We start from the raw sequence: 22946 nt of genomic DNA, 5'->3' as shown, positions 1-22946 counted from the left end.
GCTCTGTCAATGCCAGCTTGGCACCCTGGCACTGCTCATGAAGAAGATAAGGAGGTGTGGGATAGAAGGAACTTTGGCCAATTGGATAAGTAACTGGCTGTATCATAGAAGACAGAGGGTGGTGGTGGAGGGAAAATTTTCAGACTGCAGGCCAGTTACCAGCGGTGTACCACAGGGGTCAGTGCTGGGTCCTCTTGCTTTTTGTGATTTTTATTAATGACTTGGAAGAAGGGGCAGAAGGGTGGGTTAGTAAATTTGCTGATGACACCAAGATTGGTGGAGTAGTGGATGAGGTGGAGGGCTCTTGCAGGCTGCAAAGAGACATTGATAGAATGCAGAGCTGGGCCAAAAAGTGGCAGATGGAGTTTAACCCTGATAAGTGAGAGGTGATTCATGTTGGTAGGACAAACTTGAATGCAGATTACAGGGTCAACAGCAGGGCTCTAAGGAATGTGGAGGAACAGAGAGATCTTGGGGTTCATATCCACAGATCTCTGAAGGTTGCCACTCAAGTGGATAGAGCCGTGAAGAAGGCTTATAGTGTGTTAGCATTTATTAACGGGGGTTTGAGTTTAAGAGCCGTGGGGTTATGCTGCAACTATTCCGGATATTGGTGAAACCACATTTGGAATATTGTGTTCAGTTCTGGTCACCTCATTATAAGAAGGGTGTGGAAGCATTGGAGAGAATGCAGAAGAGATTTACCAGGAAGCTGCCTGATTTTGAGGGTAGGTCTTAAGAGGAAAGGTTGAGGGAGCTGGGGCTTTTCTCTTTGGAGCAGAGGAGGATGAGAGGTGATTTAATAGAGGTTTATAAGATGATGAGAGGGATTGATAAAGTGGACATGCAGAGACTATTTCCTTGGATAGATGTAGCTGTTACTAGAGGGCATAACTATAAGGTTCATGGTGGGGGATATAGGAGGAATGTCCGACGTAGATTCTTTACTCAGAGAGTGGTTGGGGTGTGGAATAGACTGCCTGCTGTGATAGTGAGTCCGACACTTTAGGAACTTTCAAGCGGTTATTGGATAGGCACATGGGGTACTCCAGAATTATAGGGAGGGGATAGCTCGATCTTGGGATTGGACATAACTCGGCACAACATTGAGGGCCGAAGGGCCTGTACTGTGCCGTAATGTTCTATGTTTCTATAAACATAGAAAATAGGAGTAGGCCATTCGGCCCTTTCCGCCTGCTCTACCATTCAATATGATCATTGTTGATCCTCTATCTCAATGCTATACTCCTGCACTCTCCCCAAATCATAAAATAGTATCCCTACAGTGCAGGTGACAGGCATCTGCCCCATCGAATCTGCACCGGCTCACCAACAGAACATTTTATCCAGGCCCATCCCTTCAAAATCTCCATAATTCCATGGATCTACTCTGCTAATCTCCCTAACCAACAAATCTCGGGACAGTAAGGGACAATTTAGCACAACAGATCCACCTAATCTGCACATCTTTGGACTGTGGAAGGAATCCAGAGCACCCGGAGAAAATGGACCAGGAACTGGCAAATGGAATTTAATGTTGGCAAGTGCGAGGTGGTCCACTTTGGTAGGAATAATGGTAGGAAGGATTATTACTTACTTGGCGAAAACTGCAGCAGGCGACGGTGCAGAGGGACCTCGGGGTCCTTGTGCATGAGTCGCAAAAACCCAGCTTGCAGGTGCAGCAGGTGGTCAGGAAGGCAAATGGGATGCTGGCCTTCATAGCGAGGGGGATTGAATATAAAAGTAGGGAGGTCTTGCTGCGGCTATATAGGGCATTGGTGAGGCCGCAGCTGGAGTACTGTGTGCAGTTTTGGGTGCCGTACTTATGCAAGGATATTTTGGCCTTGGAGGGAGTGCAGAGGAGGTTTACTAGGCTGATGCCGGAGTTGAGGGGGTTGAGCTATGAGGAGAGGCTGAATAAACTAGGCTTGTACTCGTTAGAGTTTAGAAGAATGAGGGGAGATCTCATTGAGACATATAAGATGATGAACGGGATGGATAGGATAGAGGTGGAGAGACTCTTCCCGCTCAGAAAGGACAGTAGGACGAGGGGGCACAGCCTCAAGATAAAGGGGGGGCGGTTTAGAACGGAGTTGAGGAGGAACTTCTTCACTCAAAGGGTGGTGAATCTCTGGAATTCTCTCCCCGTTGAAGTGGTGGAGGCTACCTCGCTAAATATTTTTAAGACGCGGGTTGATGGGTTTTTGATAAGAGAGGGGATTAAGGGTTATGGGGAGAGGGCGGGAATGTGGAACTGAGCCACGACAGATCAGCCATGATCTTATTGAATGGTGGGGCAGGCTTGAAGGGCTAGATGGCTTACTCCTGCTCCTATTTCTTATGTTCTTAAATCCATGCAGACACAGGGAGAATGTGCAAATTCTAGAAGTCAGTCACGCAAGACTGGGATTGAACCCAGGTACCCAGCACTGTTAGGCACTGTGTCACCGTGCCACCCAACCTTAACACCATTAGAGTCTAGAAATCTATTTCCTTCATAAGTATATTCCATGACTTGGCCTCCTCAGGCTTCTGTCGTTGGGAATTCCACAGGTTCACTACCCTTTGACTGAAGTTTTATCTCACTCTTAAATGTCCTACATCTCCTCATACAACAATCCCAAAATCCCAGCAATCAAGCTGGTAACAACAATAACAAAGGAAGACAAAGATGGACATCCAAGTTCACAGATGACACTGAGTTACTGTAGTTGAGAGCAGGAATTTTTAAAAGAATAAAGATAACTAAGTAAGTAGATATATCAATGCAAAGTGTGAAATCATCCACAATGGATTGAACTCTAGAGGAATAGTTAATTTGGGAATCTAAGTATACAAATAATTTAGAGTGACCAAAAGGACTATGGAATGTTTATAAGAAGAGGACTGTGTATCAAAGGGGAGGAAGTTATGCTTTAATTCTATAACAACATTGCATTTAGATGTTGTCTAACCAATGTTCAATCTTGGGCATTGAGCTATAGGAAGGACATATTGGCCAGATGATATTCAATAAAGATTTATCAGATTAATGCTGGGTTTAGAGAATTAAATTATGAAAATAGGTTGTATAAACTTGGCATGTATAGGTAGATCCTACTGAGGTTTTTCAGATGTTAGAAGGATTCAATAGGATAGATACAAATTTCCTCTGATGGTGTAATCAAGAATGAAGAAACATTGTCAAAAATTAGAGCTTGGACATTTATTAGCGAAATGAACAAAGAACAATACGGCGCAGGAACAGGCCCAAAAGCCCACCAAGTCTGTGCCAATACAGATGCCTCTCTAACCTAATATTTTCTTGCTTTTATGTGGTCCAAATCTCTCCATTCCCTGCCCATTCACTTACCTATCCAGTTGCCTCTTGAATGTGTTATAGAATCTATTTCCACCAGCTCCTTCAGTAGTGAATTCCAGGCATGCACTACCCTGGGTGTGAAAAACTTACCCTTATGTCTCTTTTAAACTTTCTCACTCTCACTTTCAACCTAGAGGTCTATAAAATAATGAGGAGCATAGATAAGGTAAACAGTCAATATCTTTTCCCAAAGGTAGGGGAGTCTAAAACTAGAGGGCATAGCTTTAAGGTGAGACAGGAGAAATACAGAAGCGTCCAGAGGGGCAATTTTTTTACACACAGATGGTGGTAATTGTTTGGAACAAGCTGCCAGAGGTAGTAGAAGAGGGTACAATTTTGTCTTTTAAAAAACATTTAGATAGTTACATGGATAAGATGGGTATCAAGGGATCTGGGCCAAATGCGGGCAATTGGTGTTAGCTTAGGGGTTTAAAGAAAATGACGGCATGGACAAGTTGGGCTGAAAGGCCTGTTTCCATGTTGTAAACCACTATGATTCTGTGCCCCCAAGTAATTGACCCTTTGATCCTGGGCAAAAGACTCTGACTATCCACTCTATCTAGGCCTGTCATAATCTTGTAAACCTCAATAGTGATGGGGAAATTATTAGAGAAGATTCTTAGGGATAGGATGTACTCACACCTAGAAGAGGATAGGCTTATTAGTGATAGGAGGCATGGTTTTGTGAAGGGGCGGTTGTGTTTCTCAAACCTGATTGAGTTCTTTGAGGAAGTGACAAAAAGAATTGACCGGGGCAGCACAGTGGATGTTGTATACATGGACTTTAGTAAAGCCTTCAGTAAGGTTCCTCATGGCAGGCTTATTGAGGGGCACAGATTGAGGTTGGAGAGATTAGAGTCAACTGGGATGGTCTTGGGTGTCCGGTGAAGAGCTCGGTCTGGGTGCTTTTTACCCTTCTAACTCTTTTAAGGTAAAACGTCAGGGTAACACACTGGGAGAAGCATCCAAAATTAGCGATTTAAACCTGTCAGATGGTTCCAAGACCAGAGTAATTGTCCAGGGTAAGTTAACCCTTCTGGACAATTGCTGGATAAATCCTTACATGAGAATTTCCTAGAGGTAAACCCCCCCCTCCCCCCAAATGCTATGTTGGTGGAACCAGGAAGTTATGACTTTCAGCACTTTTAGCACTGCTGCCTCACAGCGCCAAGGACCTGGGTTAGATTCCTTCAGACACTGTCTGTGTGGAATTTGCACTTTTTTTGTGTCAGCGTGAGTTTCCTCGGGGTGCTCCGGTTTCCTACCACAAACCAAAGATGTGCAGGTTAGGTTGATTCGCCATGCTAGATCGCCATATAGTGTTAGGGGGGCTAGCAAGATAAATACGTGGGGTTGCAGGAATAGAGGTTGGGTGGGATTGTGGTCAGTGCAGACTCGTTGGGCCAAGAGGCCTCTTTCTGCACTGTAGGGACTCTATGAATATCTTATGTGCTATGAATGAGGCTTTTCCCTTTAGCCTCTCCTGACAGTTAAAAGATTAATCTTTTATTTTGTGACTTTACTGGCTTTAAGTGCAATATGTTTATAGCTTGCCCCTTCTTCATATATCCAACTAATTACCATTCTATGATCTATTTGGAAAGATGCATGCCAATAATATTATACAAATTTGCTGGACCTTTCTGAATTGATCACACACGTACACAGGATAGGTTGTAACAGAAATATTTTTTTCTCGCATATTCCAACAAGGCTTAAAAAAAAGTGTGAATAGCTGCTTTGTTGTATTTGGGATAAATTTACAGTTTATTTACTTTTAGAAGAATTATTCTACTTTCATACAAATGAACTAATTTGATATTGAGTAAAACCAAATATAAACTTAATCTATATCTGTAAAGTCATATGGTATAACAAAAAGAAACTGAAATTATATTACTTTATAGTATTCACAACTGGATGCAAAAGGAAATGCAGCATTGCTCAGTTGCACTTGAGAATTTTGATTAATTCTAAACACCCAACATGAGGATAGCTAGCAGCTAATGTTTTAATATGTGGTTTGAGAGTAATACAAAACATTTAAGTATCATATTAATAATGTTTCTAAGAAATGAATTTGTAACATGTCAGAAAAATGAAAGATATATTCATGAAAGAAACCAGCACAAGTCAGGCACAAATTATCTAACAAAGTAAATTAAGTATGTATATCCAGGCCAGGAGACAATACCAAATGATAAAGGTGGCTTCATTTGGTATTAGAGCCACTTTAAACTGGTTAGAGAAGTGCTGAATCATGAGAAGCCATTTTTGGGTAAGAACTTCCATAAAACGGACAGACGAGTGACATTAATATTTGAAGATATCAAACTACAATTGATTGAAGGACATGCCCTTGTTAGATTGACAGAATAGTGAATGAATGAAATTACTTTTAGTTAAAAGTGCTGGGCTATATAATTTGGTAACAAGAAGTATAATCATTCTGCTTTTTGGCATAAAATCAGAGAATACATGGGCGGCACAGTGCAGGCAGCACAGTGTTACAATGCTTAGCACTGCTGCTTCACAGCACCAGGGACCCGAGTTCGATTCCTGGCTTGGGTCACTACCTGTTGGAGTTTGCACATTCTCCCCATGTGAGCGTGGGTTTCCTCTGGGTGCTCCAGTTTCCTCCCACAGTCTGAAAGATGTGTTGGTTAGGTGCACTGATCTGAACAGGTGCCAGAATGTGGCAACTGGGGAATTTCACAGTAACTTCATTACAGTGTTAATGTAAGCCTTATTTATGACTAATAAACTTTTTTACCTCATAGCTCATTTGCTGGGCAGATTACATCAGAGATCGTCCTTTCAGCTGAAATAAATTCATCTTGTCTTAATTGTATGTTTGTCTGAATATTTTTAATTTGTAATGTTTTTGATTCTAACATTTCAATGTTTTAATAAAACTAGTTTAAAAAAAATAAAATTTTATTACACTTTGAAGACTGAGCTTAGTTTACCCTTGCAAGAGTTTACTTATTAAAGTTGCTTTCTAGAACTTTCTAAAGTAATCTGGCCGCCAAAATATAATTCCCCACTTCACCTAGCATATAAAATTAAATGCAAGATGAATGTTATGCCTAGGCTTTCATCCGTTGCAGGAGACTGTGTTGCTATCTGCATTATTCATATTTAAAGGATTAAAAAATTCAATGTCGTGAGCCTCATTCATACATGTACACATCAGCAGATAACTAAAGGGAAGCAAATGTCAGACATACCTTCACAGCATCCAAGGCTTAATGCTGTAACAGCAGCTTTTCAAATTGGATAGTGAAGGGAATGATGTAATTTAAAAAAAGAAAAACAAATATTAAAAATGATCTTTATCAAAGGAGGTCTTAGGTATATTATTTAGTCTTATTCCTAACAATGATGTACACAAACCCAAATGTTAGTTAAATCTTTACAAGAACATTTAGGAACTTCGATTATAAATGACTATTGATAAATGCTTTGCAAATTTTCTGTGAACTAGATTCCCATCTTGTCTACCGAAAATGAGAATGACAAACTTAAATTCTCCGATGAGAACTGAACCTTTCTGCTCAAATATGTTGCAAAGCTTGATGGATCTTTTTCCTAACAGGAGTAATTGGTTTCAACTGCAGGCTGCACAATTTACCTAAATAACGTAGCTCATTTAAGGATATGGTAGGTGTGACAAGGATGAAAAAGCTCTGAAACAAATGGATCTCTGCAAATCATGGTAATGTTCTAGTGAAACATGTTATTTTAAAGATTACTTTTAAAAAAAATTATTTTACAGGATGAGTGTCATTATTGCCCATTGCTACTTGTCCTTGAGAGGGTGAGGTGGTGGTGAGCTGCCTTCTTGAACCTCTGGATTCCATGTGGTGTCGGTACACTCACAGTGTGTTAGGAGGGAAATTCCAGGACTTTGGTAACCAGGACAATGGTAACCTCACCCCCACCACTTCTCCAGGGTGGGAATCAGTGATAGCAATGGCAGCAAATGTCAAGGGAGATGGTTGGATTCTCTTTTGTTGAAGATAGTCATTGCCTGGCATTTGTCTGTCACAAACCTAACTTGCCATTTGTCAGCCCATTGCTGAATGTTGTCCAGGTCTTGCTACATGTGGACATGGACTACCTTATAACTCAATAACGCAAAAGCTCTAACCATTCACTCTGTACACGCCTCTCATAGTTTTGTAGACATCTATCAGATCACCCCTCAACCTCTGTTTTTCCAGTGCGAACAAACTAAGTTTCTCCAACCTCTCCTCATAGCTAATGCCCTCCATAGCAGGCAACACCCTGGTAAATATTTTCTGTACCCTCTCCAAAACCCTCACATCCTTTTGGTAGTGTGGTGACCAGAGTTGAACACTATATTCCAAGTGCAGCCTAACAAGGTTCTATAAAGCTGCAACATGACTTGCCAATTTTTAAATGCCCCATCCGATGAAGGCAAGCAGGCCATATGTCTTCTTGACTACCTTCTCCACCTGTGTTGCCATTTTCAGTGACCTGTGTATCTGTATACTCAGGTCCCTCTGCCTGTTAATACTCTTAAGTGTTCTGCCATTTACTGTGTATTCCTCATCAGTGTTTGACATTCCAAAATGCATTACCTCACATTTGTCTCCATCTACCATCTCTCCGCCCAACTCTCCAACCGATCTATATCTTGCCATATCCTCCGACAGTCTTCATTGCTATCCGTAATTTCTGACCAACCTTTGTGTTGTCTGCAAACTTACCAATGAAACCAGATACATTTTCCTCCAAATCATTTATATATATTACAAACAGCAAAGGTCCCAGCACTGATCCCTGAGGATCACTACTTGTCACAACCCTCCATTCAGAAAGGCACCCTTCCATTGCTATCCTCTATCTTCTACGACAGAGCAAGTTTTGTATCCACCTTGCCAGTTTACCTCTAATCCCATGCCAGTCTGCCATGAGGGACGGTATCAAAGGCCTTACTGAAGTCCATGTAGACACCATTCACTGCCCTACCCTCATCAATCATCCTCGTCACTTCCTCAAATAACTCGATCAAGTTAGTGAGACACGACCACCCCTTCGCAAAACCATGTTGCCTCTCGCTAATTCACATTTCCAATGGGAGTAAATCCTATCTCGAAGAATCATCTCCACTAATTTCCCTACCTCTGATGTAAGGCTCACCAGCTTGTAATTATCCTTGCTACCCCTCTTAAACAAAGAAACAATATTAGCTATTCTTCAGTCCTCTAGGACCGTCCCTGTAGCCAGTAAGGATAAAAAGATTTCTCTCAATGCCTCAGCAATTTCCTCCCTTGCATCTCTCAGTATTCTGAGGTATATCCCATCAGGCCTGGGGACTTGTTTACCTTCATGTTTTTCAAGACCCCCAATACCTCCTCCTTTTTGATCTCAACATGACCCAAACTATCTGCACACCCTTCCCCAGACTCATCGTCCAAAAAGTCCTTCTCTCTGGTGAATATTGATGCAAAGTACTCATTTAATACTTTGCCCATTTCCTCTGGCTCCAAGCATAGATTCCTTTCCATTCTTTGTGTGGGCTCACTCTCTCCCAGGCTATCCTCTTGCTCTTTATCTTTGTACAAAAAGCCTTGGGATTTTCCTTAATCCTACTGGCCAATGATTTTTCATGACCCCTTTTAGCCCTCTTGGCTCCTTGCTTAAGTTTCTTTCTACTTTCCTTGTATTCCACACTTGCTTGTGTCCCCAGCCTCTTAGCCTTGACAAATGCTTCCTTTTCCTTTTTAACTAGGCTCACAATCTCTCTTGTTATCCAAGGTTTCTGAAACTTGTCATACATATTCTTCATCCTTCCAGGAATGTGCCATCCTAAATTTCTATCAGCTTACATTTGAGGATTTCATATTACTATAATTAAGTAATTAAAAAAAAACTAATGGATTAGATTCTAGCTGCATTTAATGGTGTGAACAACTGTTAAATAGCTAAGTAATTAACACCGTATCCAATTACTAATTTATTTAGCATCAAGCAAAGTGCATCGATTTAATAAATCAACAACTCAAGTGACCAATTAGTCCAAGAAATCGACACCTCAGGTGACCAATTGGTCCAAGAAATAAACTTTAGCTAATATACAAAAAAGAATATAATTAATTATAAAGATACTGCAGTGCAGACAGTTGGTCAGAATTGTAATATGCAGGAGATGTTGGACAATGAGACTGTCCCTAACTGTCACACCTGCAAGAAATGCCTTTGTTTCAAGACACTCTGGCTCAGTTATTGGACTAGTGACAAATGCTGGATAATTTACTCAGTATAGGCACACACACCAGAAGTAAGCACATTATAATTAGTTAGTTACAAAAAAAGGAGGAATCCAAAGCAGAATACAACAAACTTAGGAAAAAAGTTAAAGGAAAATATCTGGAAGACAAAGAGAATGTGCAAAATTAAGTTGAGAAGAAATATGAAAAGAAGTAATGAAGTATTCTATAATCATATGAATCACCAAAGAAAAAAATAAAGTTGGGATGGGGTCATCAGGGATAAGCTTATAGACAATATGAGAAATGGCAGAAGTATCGAAAAACAACTTCACCTTGGCTCTGACTAAAGACAACAATCAACAATAGCTAGCAAATGATCTTAAAACGATTAATACAGTTGGAATAGAAAGGGAAAAAAAATGAGCAAACTGAAAGAGGATAAAATCCCACATCTGGATGATTTACGCTCATGCTATTCAGGAAAACTAGGGAAGAGATGGCAGGGGCTGTTAATATATACAAAAGTTCCAGAGAAGAGGTGGCTAGGTATTGTCGCACAGTGATATCTCTGGGTCAGATTCTCCAGGACGTCAGGACTTGATGCCCACAGAAGGTGCATTCATAATGTGGACAGACGCATTGACCATCAACCTGTAAACCCTTACAATACACTTGATAGCAAGTAGTAAAAGCAAAGAGTTTTCTGGTCAGTCACCCTGCAGAAGGTAATGGCAAACCACTGCAAGTACTTTGTGAAGTATAATAATGGACCCATCTACGGAAGTTCATGGTAGTCAATGCCCTCTTAGGGCTAACATACCTAGGAGAGAAGAGGGGGTGGTGCCAGAGAGCTGACTGGCAGCAATTACTGTTTCTCTTTACAAAGAACAAAGAAGACAGAACAAAAACTGATAACTATAGACCAGTCAGCTTAATATCACTGACAGGAAATATACTGGAATTTATATTAAAATAAATGAAGGAAAAGTACCTGGAAATGGAAAATATAATTTAAAAAATTGGTCATGAATTCCAAAAAGACTAGGCCAGACTTGACTAACCTGATAAAATTCTTTGAAAGGAAAAAGGAAAGAGTACTTAAAGTTATTTGGATTTTGATCTTTGATAAAGTACAAAGTGGGATCATGACAAAGTCATAATAAATGATTGATAGGAAGTTGGTTGAAAATAGAAGGCAGAGTAGAGGTAAGAGCAGTTCTTCAGATTGAAAAAAGATAGAAAGAAGTATTTCACATGGGTGAGTACCGGGATACAATTTATATTTATGAGCTGGCCTTAGGAATAAGAAACTCAATGTTTACTGATGACACCAAGCTGGGGTTATACCTAATGCTGAGGAAGAAAGCATCGTAGTACAAGAAGGCATTAGCCTGGCACACTGGCAATTATGTGCTTGGCAGCAACAGGTTGCCATTACGGCTACTTGAGGGACTAATTGAGGGCATAGTGATTCTACCAGGATCTTCATGGTGCTGGATAGACCGTCCTGTGAAGGCTGTCAGATACCTGGGATCAACTACCTGGTGGTGGTAGGCTGGCGGCCAACGATACCTTCTTTAAATCCACCATCCAGGAATCAGATGAAGATCATAGAACAACAGTCGTGACCACATGCAATTCTGTGGAGGTGTTACACCTCCATAACGATGACCTGCCATTCTTTATTTTTTATTTCCATATGGCTTCCGAGTGTGTCCCCATCTTGGGGCACACTTCTTGTCTCATACATGTTTCAGCAGTACCCACCAGTGGGACTGCTGGCAATTCATATCTCTGGGCCCTGGGGTTGTGCCTCCAGACTTTAGAATCCAGCCACGAGGTGACCACCTCTGTGGAAACTGGCCATCTCTGGGAAATTGAATAGATGAAAGTAATGCAGGCACACTCAGGGTCAGTCTTCAAAAAATGCCCTGACCCCTGAAATTAAGACCAGCATTTACACCTTAGGAACTAAGAAACTGAATGAGGTTGAAAAGCGAAGGTGTGTATCAACACAGATGGAATAAAGTCATTAATTAATAAAAGAAGCATTGCAGGTCAGCAAAACAATTAAAAATGCTAACAGAGCAGTGGAATTTATTTCTTGGTGTATAGAATTCAAAAATAGTGAAGTTAAGTTAAACTTGTGTAGGATCTTGGTCAGGTCGCTCCTGCACAGTTCTGAAGTCCAAACAATGGAAAGGACATAAAAACACGTGAGGAAGTATAATAAAGATTTACAAGGATCAGAATTGAAAGACTGTGGCCCATGATCCTCTGGGCCAGCTAACTCCCTATGAGAATCGTGATGGCCCAGATGTGAGAAACACAGCTCACAGTTAAACAATTTAGTCAAGTCAAGTTCTGAAGGAGCAAGATTTTATTTGACGTTCTTGCAAGACCGGGTGTCTAGCGAAATAGGCACACCTCACATAGATTTACAGCACATTTTATACCTTTTTTACAAGCATTGTGATGGCTTTGCAATGTGATGTTCTCTCCTAATTGGTGGTCCCTGTCCCATCTATGTGTTGACATTCTCCTATTGGCTCGAGGTGCCCTAAGTTCCTATCCCATCTAACAATGTCTCCTGTTATCACAAGAGTGCATTAGCAAACTCATCCATCTTATCCAATACTGTTACATGTCCAGTTCAGATTGGCAGTAATCAATCCTTTGCCAACTTAATCACTGCTGTCCCGACTATCTCAGTGACCCCTTCCCCCTTTTATGCTTAGTTGTATAAACAACACATCTTGCAGACCATTTGCTTTTTATAACGTGGGCCTCTTACATTCCTGCAGGATGTGGTGTATGCTTCACTGCACATCACATCTCTGATGTTATCTCTACATTACAGGCAGTCTTTTTATTATCCCTAATTATTGCTGTGTTAGCAGCATCGAACCTTATGTCCTATGTTTGTGACTAAACTCACAGTTGTTTCCATAAAGTGGGTTATCAATATGCCTAACTATATCCAATCTATTTAACTTCAAGCTATTTCTCTATGCTCTACAAATATATGTGTTAACAACATCTTTACCTATTGCTCACACAGAGAATTGGGTATCAGCCAACAAATGAGCTTCAGTCCACCATGCCGGTCCCAATCAGAGTCCTGGTGGACCAGGTGGGGGCTCAATTAATTTTTAAATGGCTCCTTGAGCATGTCACTAGCAAGCTTGGAGATCTATTCAATGGCTCCCCAAGGTGTTCCCATACCTTTGGTAGATGTCATGTGGTCAGAAATTGGTACAGGTCCTAAAAAATAGAACCTGGTGGAATGCGCACCAGAAGGGGAGGAAGGAGGTAATTCACTGCTTTTAAGTTATACTGGGTGTACAGGGTCTTCCTTGAGGGTAGGGATGACCTTGGGCTCCCTCTAGCTATCCTCTTGGGATGGGAGCGGCCTGGCTGAACATGCTCATGCTGTGGGGAAAGGCTTGAGAATAATCACTAACGTGCCACTCTGGGGCAACTTACCTATCATTATGTACCTTTTTGTTCGATTCATGTCTCACCTGTGATAGAACATAGCACATTACAGCACAGTACAGGCCCTTCAGCCCTCGATGTTACACCGACCTGTGAAACCAATCTAAAGCCTATCTAACCTACACTATTCCAATATCATCCATATGTTTATCCAATGACCATTTAAATGCCCTTAATGTTGGTGAGTCCACTACTGTTGCAGGCAGGGCATTCCACGCCCTTACTACTCCCTGAGTAAAGAACCTACCTCTGATATCTGTCCTATATCTATCACCCCTCAATTTAAAGCTATGTCCCCTCATGCTAGCCATCTCCATCCGAGGAAGAATACTCTCACTGTCCACCCTATCTAATCCTCTGTTCTTCTTATAAGCCTCTATTAAATCATCTCTTCACCTTTTTCTCTCTAACGAAAACAGCCTCAAGTCCATCAGCCTTTCCTCATAAGACTTTCCCAACATACCAGGCAACATCCTGGTAAATCTCCTCTGCACCCTTTCCAATACTTGCACATTCTTTCTATAATGCAGTGACCAGAATTGTACGCAAAACTCTAAGTGCAGCCATACCAGAGTTTTGTACAGCTGCAACATGACCTCATGGCTCCTAAACTCAATCCCTCTACCAATAAAAGCTAACACATAGTATGCCTTCTTAACAACCCTATCAGCCTGGGTGCCAACTTTCAGGGATCTATGCACATGGACACCGAGATCTCTCTGCTCAACCACACTACCATTGTGGTAGTAATTTACCATTAGCTTACCATTACTACTAACTTACCATTAGCCCAGCACCCTGTATTCCTGCTACTCCTTCCAAAGTTCATCATTACACACTTTTTTTTAAACTCCATTTGCCACCTCTCAGCCCTGCTCTGCAGCTTATCTATGTCCCCTTGTAACCTGAAACATCCTTCCGCGCTGTCCACAATTCCACCGACTTTAGTGTCATCTACAAATTTACTAACCCTTCCTTCTACGCCCTCATCCAGGTCATTTATAAAAATGACAAACAGCAGTGGCCCCAAAACAGATCCTTGAGGTACACCACTAGTAACTGAACTCCAGGATGAACATTTCCCATCAACCACCACCCTCTGTCTTCTTACAGCTAGCCAATTTCTGATCTAAACTGCTAAATCACCCTCAATCCCATGCCTCTATGGGGAACCTTATTAAACGCTTTATTGAAATCCATATACACCACATCAACTGCTTTACCCTCATCCACCTCTTTGGTCACCTTCTCAAAGAACGCAATAAAGGTTTGTGAGGCACGACCTACCCTTCACAAAATGTCTCCTTCCCCAGTGCCATCCATTGGAAGTCTACATTACTTTCCAAGGAATTGACTGGTACACTGGGCTTGTTCCTGTTCAGTGAATAACTCAGACCTGTTGGCAGATCCCCATGAAATTCTCCAAGTCACTGGGATTATTAGTCTCTGCAGGGATTTTGCCCAGACTGACTGGCCCATGCACAAACCCTTAGATTGCTTAAAAGTCATAGCTGTAGACCTGGTGAAGGAAGGGTCAGCCAATGAGTGTTATCTGAATGACCACATCAGCTGTATCAGTTGAATCAGTGTTCTACCAGTCAGCTCACGTAACATAAATGAATTCCTTGTTGAATCAATCATTTAAAGCTTCATTGAGGATCTCACTCTTTGCCTTAGCCCTGCAGCCACTTAATCTGACCACATCTACAGGCCAGTGGATAGGATTTTTAAACTCACAAGCACCAGCCCCCTTGAGACTGGTGGTGCTGTATGACAGCCCATTCCTCCTCAGCAGTGGTTTCACATCTCCAGTACACAAGTTCCTGACATGTCTTATACAGGGAGGCACCAGGGCTCCTCTATGAGCCACCTGCCAGTATGCTCCAAGGGAAATGGAGAAGGAGCTCGGTGGAGTCCATCATGGATATCTTGGGGACACAGGCTCTTCACGTGAATGATGTCTGAGGGTTCAAACACCAAAGCGTGGCTGTAAGGTCATCTAGTGGGAGCGGGTTATTAAATTAGGTGGGAGCTCTGGAATGGCCTGGATTTGATGGGCGTTTAGGGATCATCCAACCCAGAGCCCATGTGTGGGTCTGGGGGATCAGGGCACATATCACTACAGGAGACAGACCCTGAACATCACGGGGCTGCTGCAGAGACGCAGGTGTCAATCACTCATCAGACCATGAAGGAAGAACAAAGACAGCTCTTCTGTAGGCTACGGGTGTATACAAGGTGCTGGTCTTTCACTGGATGTCTGACAACGTGTGTTGCTGAAGACTGCGCCTTCGATAGTCGATGTAGCATCTGTGCCAGGTTTTCACTCACCTAGCACTTAGAGGAGGAGGGCGACACCCCTCCCAGTGACTGTGAAGGTTACTGCTGCCTTGAATTTCTTTGTACCTGGATTGTTCCAGGGCTCAAGTGGGGATATCTGCGCAATTTGACAAACCTTCGTGTACAGGTGCATTTGCGAAGTGGTGGATGTTCTGTATGCCTGGGATTCTGATTACATCACCTTCTACCAGACCAGACCAGGCCTACCAGGATGCCCAGGTTGCAGGATTCTCTGTCATTGCTGGAATGCTCCAAATCCAGGGTACAACAGATGGCACCTATGTCACCCTTCGAGCTCCACCTCAACATGGGAAGTCCTTCATTAACAGGAAGAGATTCTACTCCATGAATATCCAGCTGGTGTGAGACCACCTCCTGAACATTATGTGTATCTGTGCACACCATCCTGGGAACGTGCATGATGACTCCTTCCTGGGATAGTTAGAAATACCCAACACCTTCAAGGGTCACCGTCAGCTGAGGGATTGGTGAGTGGGGGACAAGGGCTATCTGCTAAGGTAATGGCTGATGATGCTCCCACACCATGTTCCCCTTCCCCTCTCCAAGTGTCAGAAGACATTACAGGCTGATGTGCCTGGATTGGCAGTGTCAGCAGGTCTCATTAGGAGGATGGAGGATGACAACAACTCGCTGTGAGGAAAACTGTGGTATTCCTCAGAATCTGAAGCTTGACTCCAGCCTGTCTGATAACAAGTCACTTACCTCCTGGTTCATCTTTTTTGGAGCGTTGGGTTCACTTGATTCCCCACAATAGTAAGGGGTTGAGGGTGGGGAGGCTCAAGGGTGAGATCTTTGGGGTCTTGGATTGGTGATGCTGTCAAACGTGGATGTCTAACACTGTTGCTCTCAGAGGTCTCCAATTGGGAATGAATGTAGAGGCTCTGTCCAAAGATCTGAGGACCAAGCAATCGACATAGCCTGCTTCCCAACAGTCCCCAATTCCCTCTCAAGGGAAGGATGTAATATTGATAGATCACTCAGGATGGAGGTGACATGTGCTTATTAATGACAAAGTACAATTGTTGTCCCATTCCCTCCTAACTACAACTGTGACATCTAACTTATGCCTGCTTAGTGGTCCTCTATCTTCCTCTTCTTTTGTTCCCTTCCACTTTTTTTATTGTGTCCCCATATTGCACATTGGAGGTGGAAACAACCGACTCATGACTATTTCCTCTGGCCTGTGATGGCAGGCACCCTCTGCAGGATTTAGATCTGGAAGGGCCTAGCTGACTTTCAGATGTTTCCTGTTCTGCCTGCTGCTCAGGAGGAATGTCAGTGTCAAGAAGTGGAAAGTCAGAATGACTGGTGATGGCCTGAGTCTCCATGGCCCCAAGTTGGGCTCTCGCACTTCCTCCTAGCTCAATGTGCTTGTTGGCCTCTGGGTCACTCCTTGGGACAGAGGGATAGCTGGAATGAGTTTCAGAAGCCTCTCCATCATACACTGCCAGTCCTGGAGGACCGCCATTGTGTGCACAATGGTTCCAGTGGCTTCAGCCATGGCCCTCAGAGATTGGGCTACGTTGTGCATGCCTTCAGCTGTGGTCCTGTGTGACTGGGCAATGTCACTCAATACCAGTGCCATATCCATGTATGAGTGGGCCCTGGCATCTAGGCCCTCAGCCATGGGCATCACCAAGTGTGTCATGTCTTGAAAGTTGTTAGTCATGGTATGGACATCTTCGTCCAGGCTTTCCACTGTGGACACTGCCCTTGTAAATGTTGACCTGGATACCACTCAATGCTGGCGCCATCTTCTGTGAGATGAAGCTCCGGACTTCATTTGCTGAGATTGCAGATACCGCTTCCTGTATTGTTTGGCTCTGCTTTTGCATATTCACCATTGTGGGGATGAACATTTCCAGAGGCCCAACATTTATCAGGCTTCTGACTGGCCGCAGCCTTGGGTGTTCCTGCCTCCACCCACTGTGCAATAGCAGCAACATAATCCTCACTACAGTATGCCCCTGAAACCTGTCGATTAATGTTTCCTACCGAGGTAGTATCTCTGCGCTGGTGTTTGGTGCTGGTGAAAGCGTTGACGAGATTTCAGTGTCCTCCCCGGAGCTATGGCCTAGGTTGCTCTGATGGATTGGATATCAGAATGCAATTCTGATGGCCCTGCCTCATCTGATGGAGATCCTGCAAGGCAAAGAACTTGGGCTCAGCTGGTGGAAATATCAAGGGTGTGGAGGATGATAGGTTTACTTGAGTTAGGTCATCTGGATCACAGTGCATTGAGCTCTTACTTGCTTGGGGTCTGGTGACCTTGCAGTTAATGGCAGCTCGCTTTTGAGCCTCACCAACATTGCCTTCAGAGGGAATGAGGACTTGAATTTTGGGGATGCCCCTGCTCATTTTTGCCTGCTCCTCTTGTTGATTGCCATCTTTGCCTCTGGGGACTCAAAGACTACAGAATGAGAGGGTGGCCTGGCTAGGATGAGGGGTTGATAGCAGGTGATATGTCTGATATGGTTTGGCCAATCAGGAGGTGTGATGAGGAGTGCTGGTGGGGGGCGATTCTAATGGGGATTGCATGCGACAATGTTAGAAGGTAATATGGTGGGATAGAAGGCTTTTAAGGTGAGGTAGCAGAAGTTAGAGACATGAGTAATGCCAGGGGCACAGAAGTGGGTACTCACCCTTGCAGATCGGAGGAGGTTTTTCATACTCTTGTGGCACTGCATGCCCGCCCTCTTGGTGATGTGACTGGCACATTGAGTCAGCCATCACTTCCCATGATTCAGCAACCTCCTTTGCTGATGGCAGTTTCCTGTGAACTCTCAGGAAGAGGGTAGCCCTCTTCTCATCCACAGTTTCCAGCATCCTCTTTACCTCTACATCCAGGAATGTGGGGTCTTACCTCTCCCTGCCACTTTGCCAGCAAAGTGAGATTGCTGTTGCAGGGAGAACTTAAAAACTGCCCATGCTTGTAAAGACTGAACAGTTGATTCTTGACTGCAGTGAATCACGTGCAAGATGAGTTGGGAATCAGCTTGAAACATGTGAAGGAGAGCTGGGCCATTAGCATATGCTGAATAGGGTATGCACGTTACTGCTAGCGCTAGCGAACAACACTCCAGATTTAAGAACATAAGAAATAGGAGCAGGAGTAGGCCATCTAGCCCCTCGAGCCTGCCCCGCCATTCAATAAGATCATGGCTGATCTGAAGAGGCTCAGTTCCACTTTCCCGCTTTCTCCCCATAACCCTTAATTCCCTTGCCTACCAAAAACCTATCTACCCGTGTCTTAAATATATTTAGCGAGGTAGCCTCCACCACAACGGGCAGAGAATTCCAGAGATTCACCACCCTTTGAGTGAAGGGTGGTGAATCCTTCTGGCGTGAACACTTAGTGCCAATTTGGGAGAAACGTGGCCTTTAGCTCTGTGGCAAAAGTTAACAGATTAAAGCTTTTTCTTTATAAAGGAGACTTACAGGAAACCTGATAAACGTCCTCAAAATTATGGGCAAGGTAGATTTTGAGAGGCTGTTTCCACGTGCGAGAATCCAAAATGAGGCCATAACTACAAGATAATAGAGAAAGAATAATAGAGAAACAAGGGGAAGTATTTTTAATTGGAGAGTAGTTGGAATGTGGAAGTGGTTGGGCAAATATTTAGCGGTTTTAAAAAGAATTTAGGTGAGCGTATGAAAGAAAGGGAATAGAAACATATTTAAAGGCTGACTTGAGGTTGAGGAAATAGGAGGAGACTTGTACAGAGTATAAATACCAAACTGGTCTAGATGAGTCAAACGACTTATTTCTACACGGTGTATTCTATGTAAGGAAACTCAATATAATGATTTTTTTCTCCTCCACTTCCATTTTCTTTCAATCTTTCCAACCCTACTAATTGCCTGTTTACTCTTCCAGTCTTCAGATCTGATGTAAGTGCACAGACCTGAAATGATAATAACCCATCTTTTCTCTTTACAGAGGCTGACAGATCTCTTGTGAATTTCCAGCATTTTCTGTTTTTACTTAAGTGGCACTTCATTCTAGTGCAGATCTGTACATTAGCAGTAATGCTATGAATTGAGCATTTATGTATGAAGATGGGAGACGTGTCAGCATTCTGAAATTGACAATCTGAATTTTGGGACTACAAAAACAGATAGGTTGTTGTAATATTGCAAGTTGAAAGCTAGGTATTAGCATAATGCAAGGTCAAAAATGTAACTGGAAAAGGGAGTGAATGCTCTTCTTGTTTCATTTTTCAGGTCATTTCTAAGTAATTTGACAATAAATTGAATATTAATGCTTATTTAGGTTACTTATTGTTCGTCCTATTTTTGATGCCTTACTGTTCAGCTCTGCTGGAGGAGATAACTAGGTAAACATTGGGCAGGCCCTGCATGCCTGAAAACTGGAAATACATGTCTGAGCTCAACGGACCTTTTAATGGCCTGCTGAATTTTCTGTCTCTCATGCTACAGTTTCCTGTGATGGGTGAGATGAGAAATTTTCAACCACTGAATTGCAATACATCATAATAGTTAGCTAGCGATGAACACATATAATTTTTGCATTGCAGTTTAAACAGGTCAGATGGAAATTCTAACTTAATGATCATAAAGAAAAAAAGTCCGATTGATTATAATTGGCAACACCAACTGGCCATTGCCATTCTTAAATTTTATTCATGAGGAAATATAAATGCATTCTAAAGTAAAACATAAAACAAAGTCACACACTGTTGAGTTATGTTCACAATAGAACCGAATACAGTGACATGTTTTTCACTGGCTCAGTTTGATCTTAGCTTCTCATTCTCATAGGGTGTTATTACTTCCTAAAACACAGTTACTCTGATCTGTTTCAATTTCCATTAGCATTAACAATCAAATCAATTGAAGATCTGGCTTAGGGTAGAGACACCCAGAGGAAAATGCACCAACTTCTCCAGGCCTACATAATTATTATATTTGTAGAGTGATCCATTCAGCTATGAGAGTCCTAACAGTCGTTTATCCTTAAAGTACTGCAATGCATCTAACCTCAGCGGTCTCCAAACAGTGGCCCATAGTCAGATTTCTGACCTGCTCTGAATAACAATTGATTTGTGTATGATTCACAATGTTCCTTTATAAAGGCAGTAGTAAACCATTTAAAGATTTAGAGATCATAAAGATTTAGTAACATACTTTCATACTTTGATGTAAATTCAAAAAAGAGGAATATATTGACATTTGTTTAAATAAAATGCTTTATTTGATCTAAACCGATTGGAATCATTCTTTTCCAGGAACATTGTGCACCGGGAATATGCTAAAATTTAAATTGCTGAAAATTACTATCAGCACCAACTGAACAAATAAAAGCTTGGCACATTGGGAACTTCAATCATGTTACAGAAAAATAATCTGCATGAATAGAACTAACCAATATAACCAAATTTAGATTATTTTGCATTTCTATTCTGATTACTGCATCTTCAATATTTTCTGCCGTTATATCATAAAGACTGACCATGAAGGCTGAATAAGTTGGAGAGCACTGGCAAGTCTGATATCTTGCTCTGTACAGTGGAATCTGCTTGATGTCAATTCTAATTATTAATTTCACGTAGAGTAGTCATTTGAATTGCAATTTGTCCTTTGTGAATTCATGTCTGATGCCCTTTTGCTACTGAGAAAATTTATGAAAATGGTCAAAAAATGTCTGGATATTTCTAAACTGGAATTGTAACCTTTGCAAAAGGACAGCAGCATTCAAAACATAAAGTAACTGTTCAAAACTTTATAGTGATGTTATTCTGAAATGTTTAATCATAAGTCTTATTCTGGCACATAATTCTTAAGGAAACATCTTCAGCTCGCAAAGTGACAAATGCAGGAATCCAATGTACCAAATTTTTCTTAACCTATTCAATGTTTGGGCACATTATAGACCATACCTTTTTGTTTTAAGTTAATATATGGATAACTTAGTTGCCACACAAAAGAATACTGGTAAGTGTCTGTTATACATATGCAAAAAGTAAAAAGAAATTACAAGATGCTGTGACAAAATATGTATAACATCTTTATTAGGAAAACACATTTTAATCAATGCTTTGTCAATAATTATTATGTAAAGTCATAATTGCTTTAAAAAGGAGCAATTAGTCAAGAAACCATATTAGCTCTTCTCTTAGAAGTTGCAACTCAAAATATTAATTCTGTCAGTTGCACTCAAGTGTGGCGAAACAGTAGTAGTCATCCATCAAAAACAGAATAAAATATGGTCTACTGACATGCATAACTTACTCTGATAAGATGTACGGAGCCGTTTCAGTGAGTATAAACTAGACAGGCCACGCATGCAAAGAGTTTCTGTCAGCATGCCAAACCATCACCAGCAGCAGGCAGGCAGAGGAGAGAAAAACAAACATAGGCTAAAGTGAAAGGAAGTGGCATCTTGCTGTCAAATACCAAGTCTTCATTCAGGGACATGTAGGATAAACTGATAACTGAAAAATAAGTTGCTCTTTGTATGTCGACTGAAGACAAAGCCATTCATTAGCAGTTAGGAACAGTGATGTGAAAAGTAAAAATAAATATGACCAACACAGAACCATACAATCTATTTGGAATTGTTAATAAACATGTATATTTGAAGGGATGGTCACATAGTGGTAATGTTGCTGGACTAGTGATCCAGAGGACCGGACCAATGCTCTGGGGGCACTGGTTCAAATCTTACCGTACCAGCGGCAGGGGAAATTTGAATTCAATAAATAAAATCTGGAATTGGTGACCATGAAGCTATCACTGATTGTTTTAAAAACCCATCTGGTTCATTGATGTCCTTTAGGGAAGTAAATCTGCCACTCTAGTTTGGCCTACGCATGACTCCCACAGCAATGTGGTTGACTGGTAATTGTCCTCTGCAATGGCCTAACAAACCACTCAGTTCAAGGGCAATCAGGGCAACAAATGCTGGTCTTGCCAGTGATGTCCACATCCCATGAAAGAATAAATACCGGAAAATTTCCACTGAATGTCAACAGCTGTCTCTCCAAATTTTTTATCCCATCTGCAAAATTTTTCACAATGGATCAGATCAGAAACTCCTGGCCAAAAGAGAAACAAAATCTGGATGTTTCTACATATACATGTTGAATGAGAAAATTGGATCATTTGTGCTATATGCTGGGCACATTAAGTGCCATGATGTGGGTATGCCGGCGTTGGACTGGCGTAAACACAGTAAAAAGTCTGACAACACCAGGTTTTAGTCCAACCTATTTATTTGATAATATAATTTGGTGGTGGGGCAGAAATTGAGCCCTCGGCTGAGAACTTCGATTTCATCTGCTTGCGAGTATATTATCAAATAAATAGGTTGGACTAAAACCTGGTGTTGTCAGACTTTTTACATTAAGTGCCCTCAGACCTCCCAATTGATGGCTGTGGCTAACGTGCACATCTTTACAGTGATTTCTGCTGGTTGCCATTTTGATGAAGATTTAGCAAGTGCATAGTGGATGGCTGCCAGA

At 41.9% G+C, this 22946-nt stretch overlaps 1 protein-coding gene across 9 annotated transcripts in view; it reads right to left on the bottom strand.

Moving 5' to 3' along the window:
- stxbp5l (syntaxin binding protein 5L) overlaps positions 1-22946 on the bottom strand; it is a 454881-nt gene that overhangs the window by 122656 nt on the left and 309279 nt on the right. For 3 of the 9 annotated variants that reach the window (XM_080203426.1, XM_080203432.1, XM_080203431.1), the window contains 2 exons: positions 21715-21780; positions 6592-6627 (listed from right to left, as the gene is read on the bottom strand). The exons of 2 other annotated variants lie outside the window; for them this stretch is intronic. In XM_080203426.1, the coding sequence (XP_080059552.1) occupies positions 6592-6627; positions 21715-21780 (102 nt within the window). The remainder of the gene's footprint in view (positions 1-6591; positions 6628-21714; positions 21781-22946) is intronic. 4 more of the 9 variants (XM_080203427.1, XM_080203433.1, XM_080203428.1 and 1 more) reach the window with 3 other exon arrangements.

The sequence above is a fragment of the Carcharhinus amblyrhynchos genome, chromosome 15 (genome assembly GCF_965287045.1).
Source record: "Carcharhinus amblyrhynchos chromosome 15, sCarAmb.v2.hapA, whole genome shotgun sequence".
In the NCBI taxonomy this organism is placed as follows: Eukaryota; Metazoa; Chordata; class Chondrichthyes; order Carcharhiniformes; family Carcharhinidae; genus Carcharhinus; species Carcharhinus amblyrhynchos.
The sequence above is the reverse complement of the archived record's forward strand: the minus strand, read 5'-3'. Positions and strand labels throughout refer to the sequence as shown.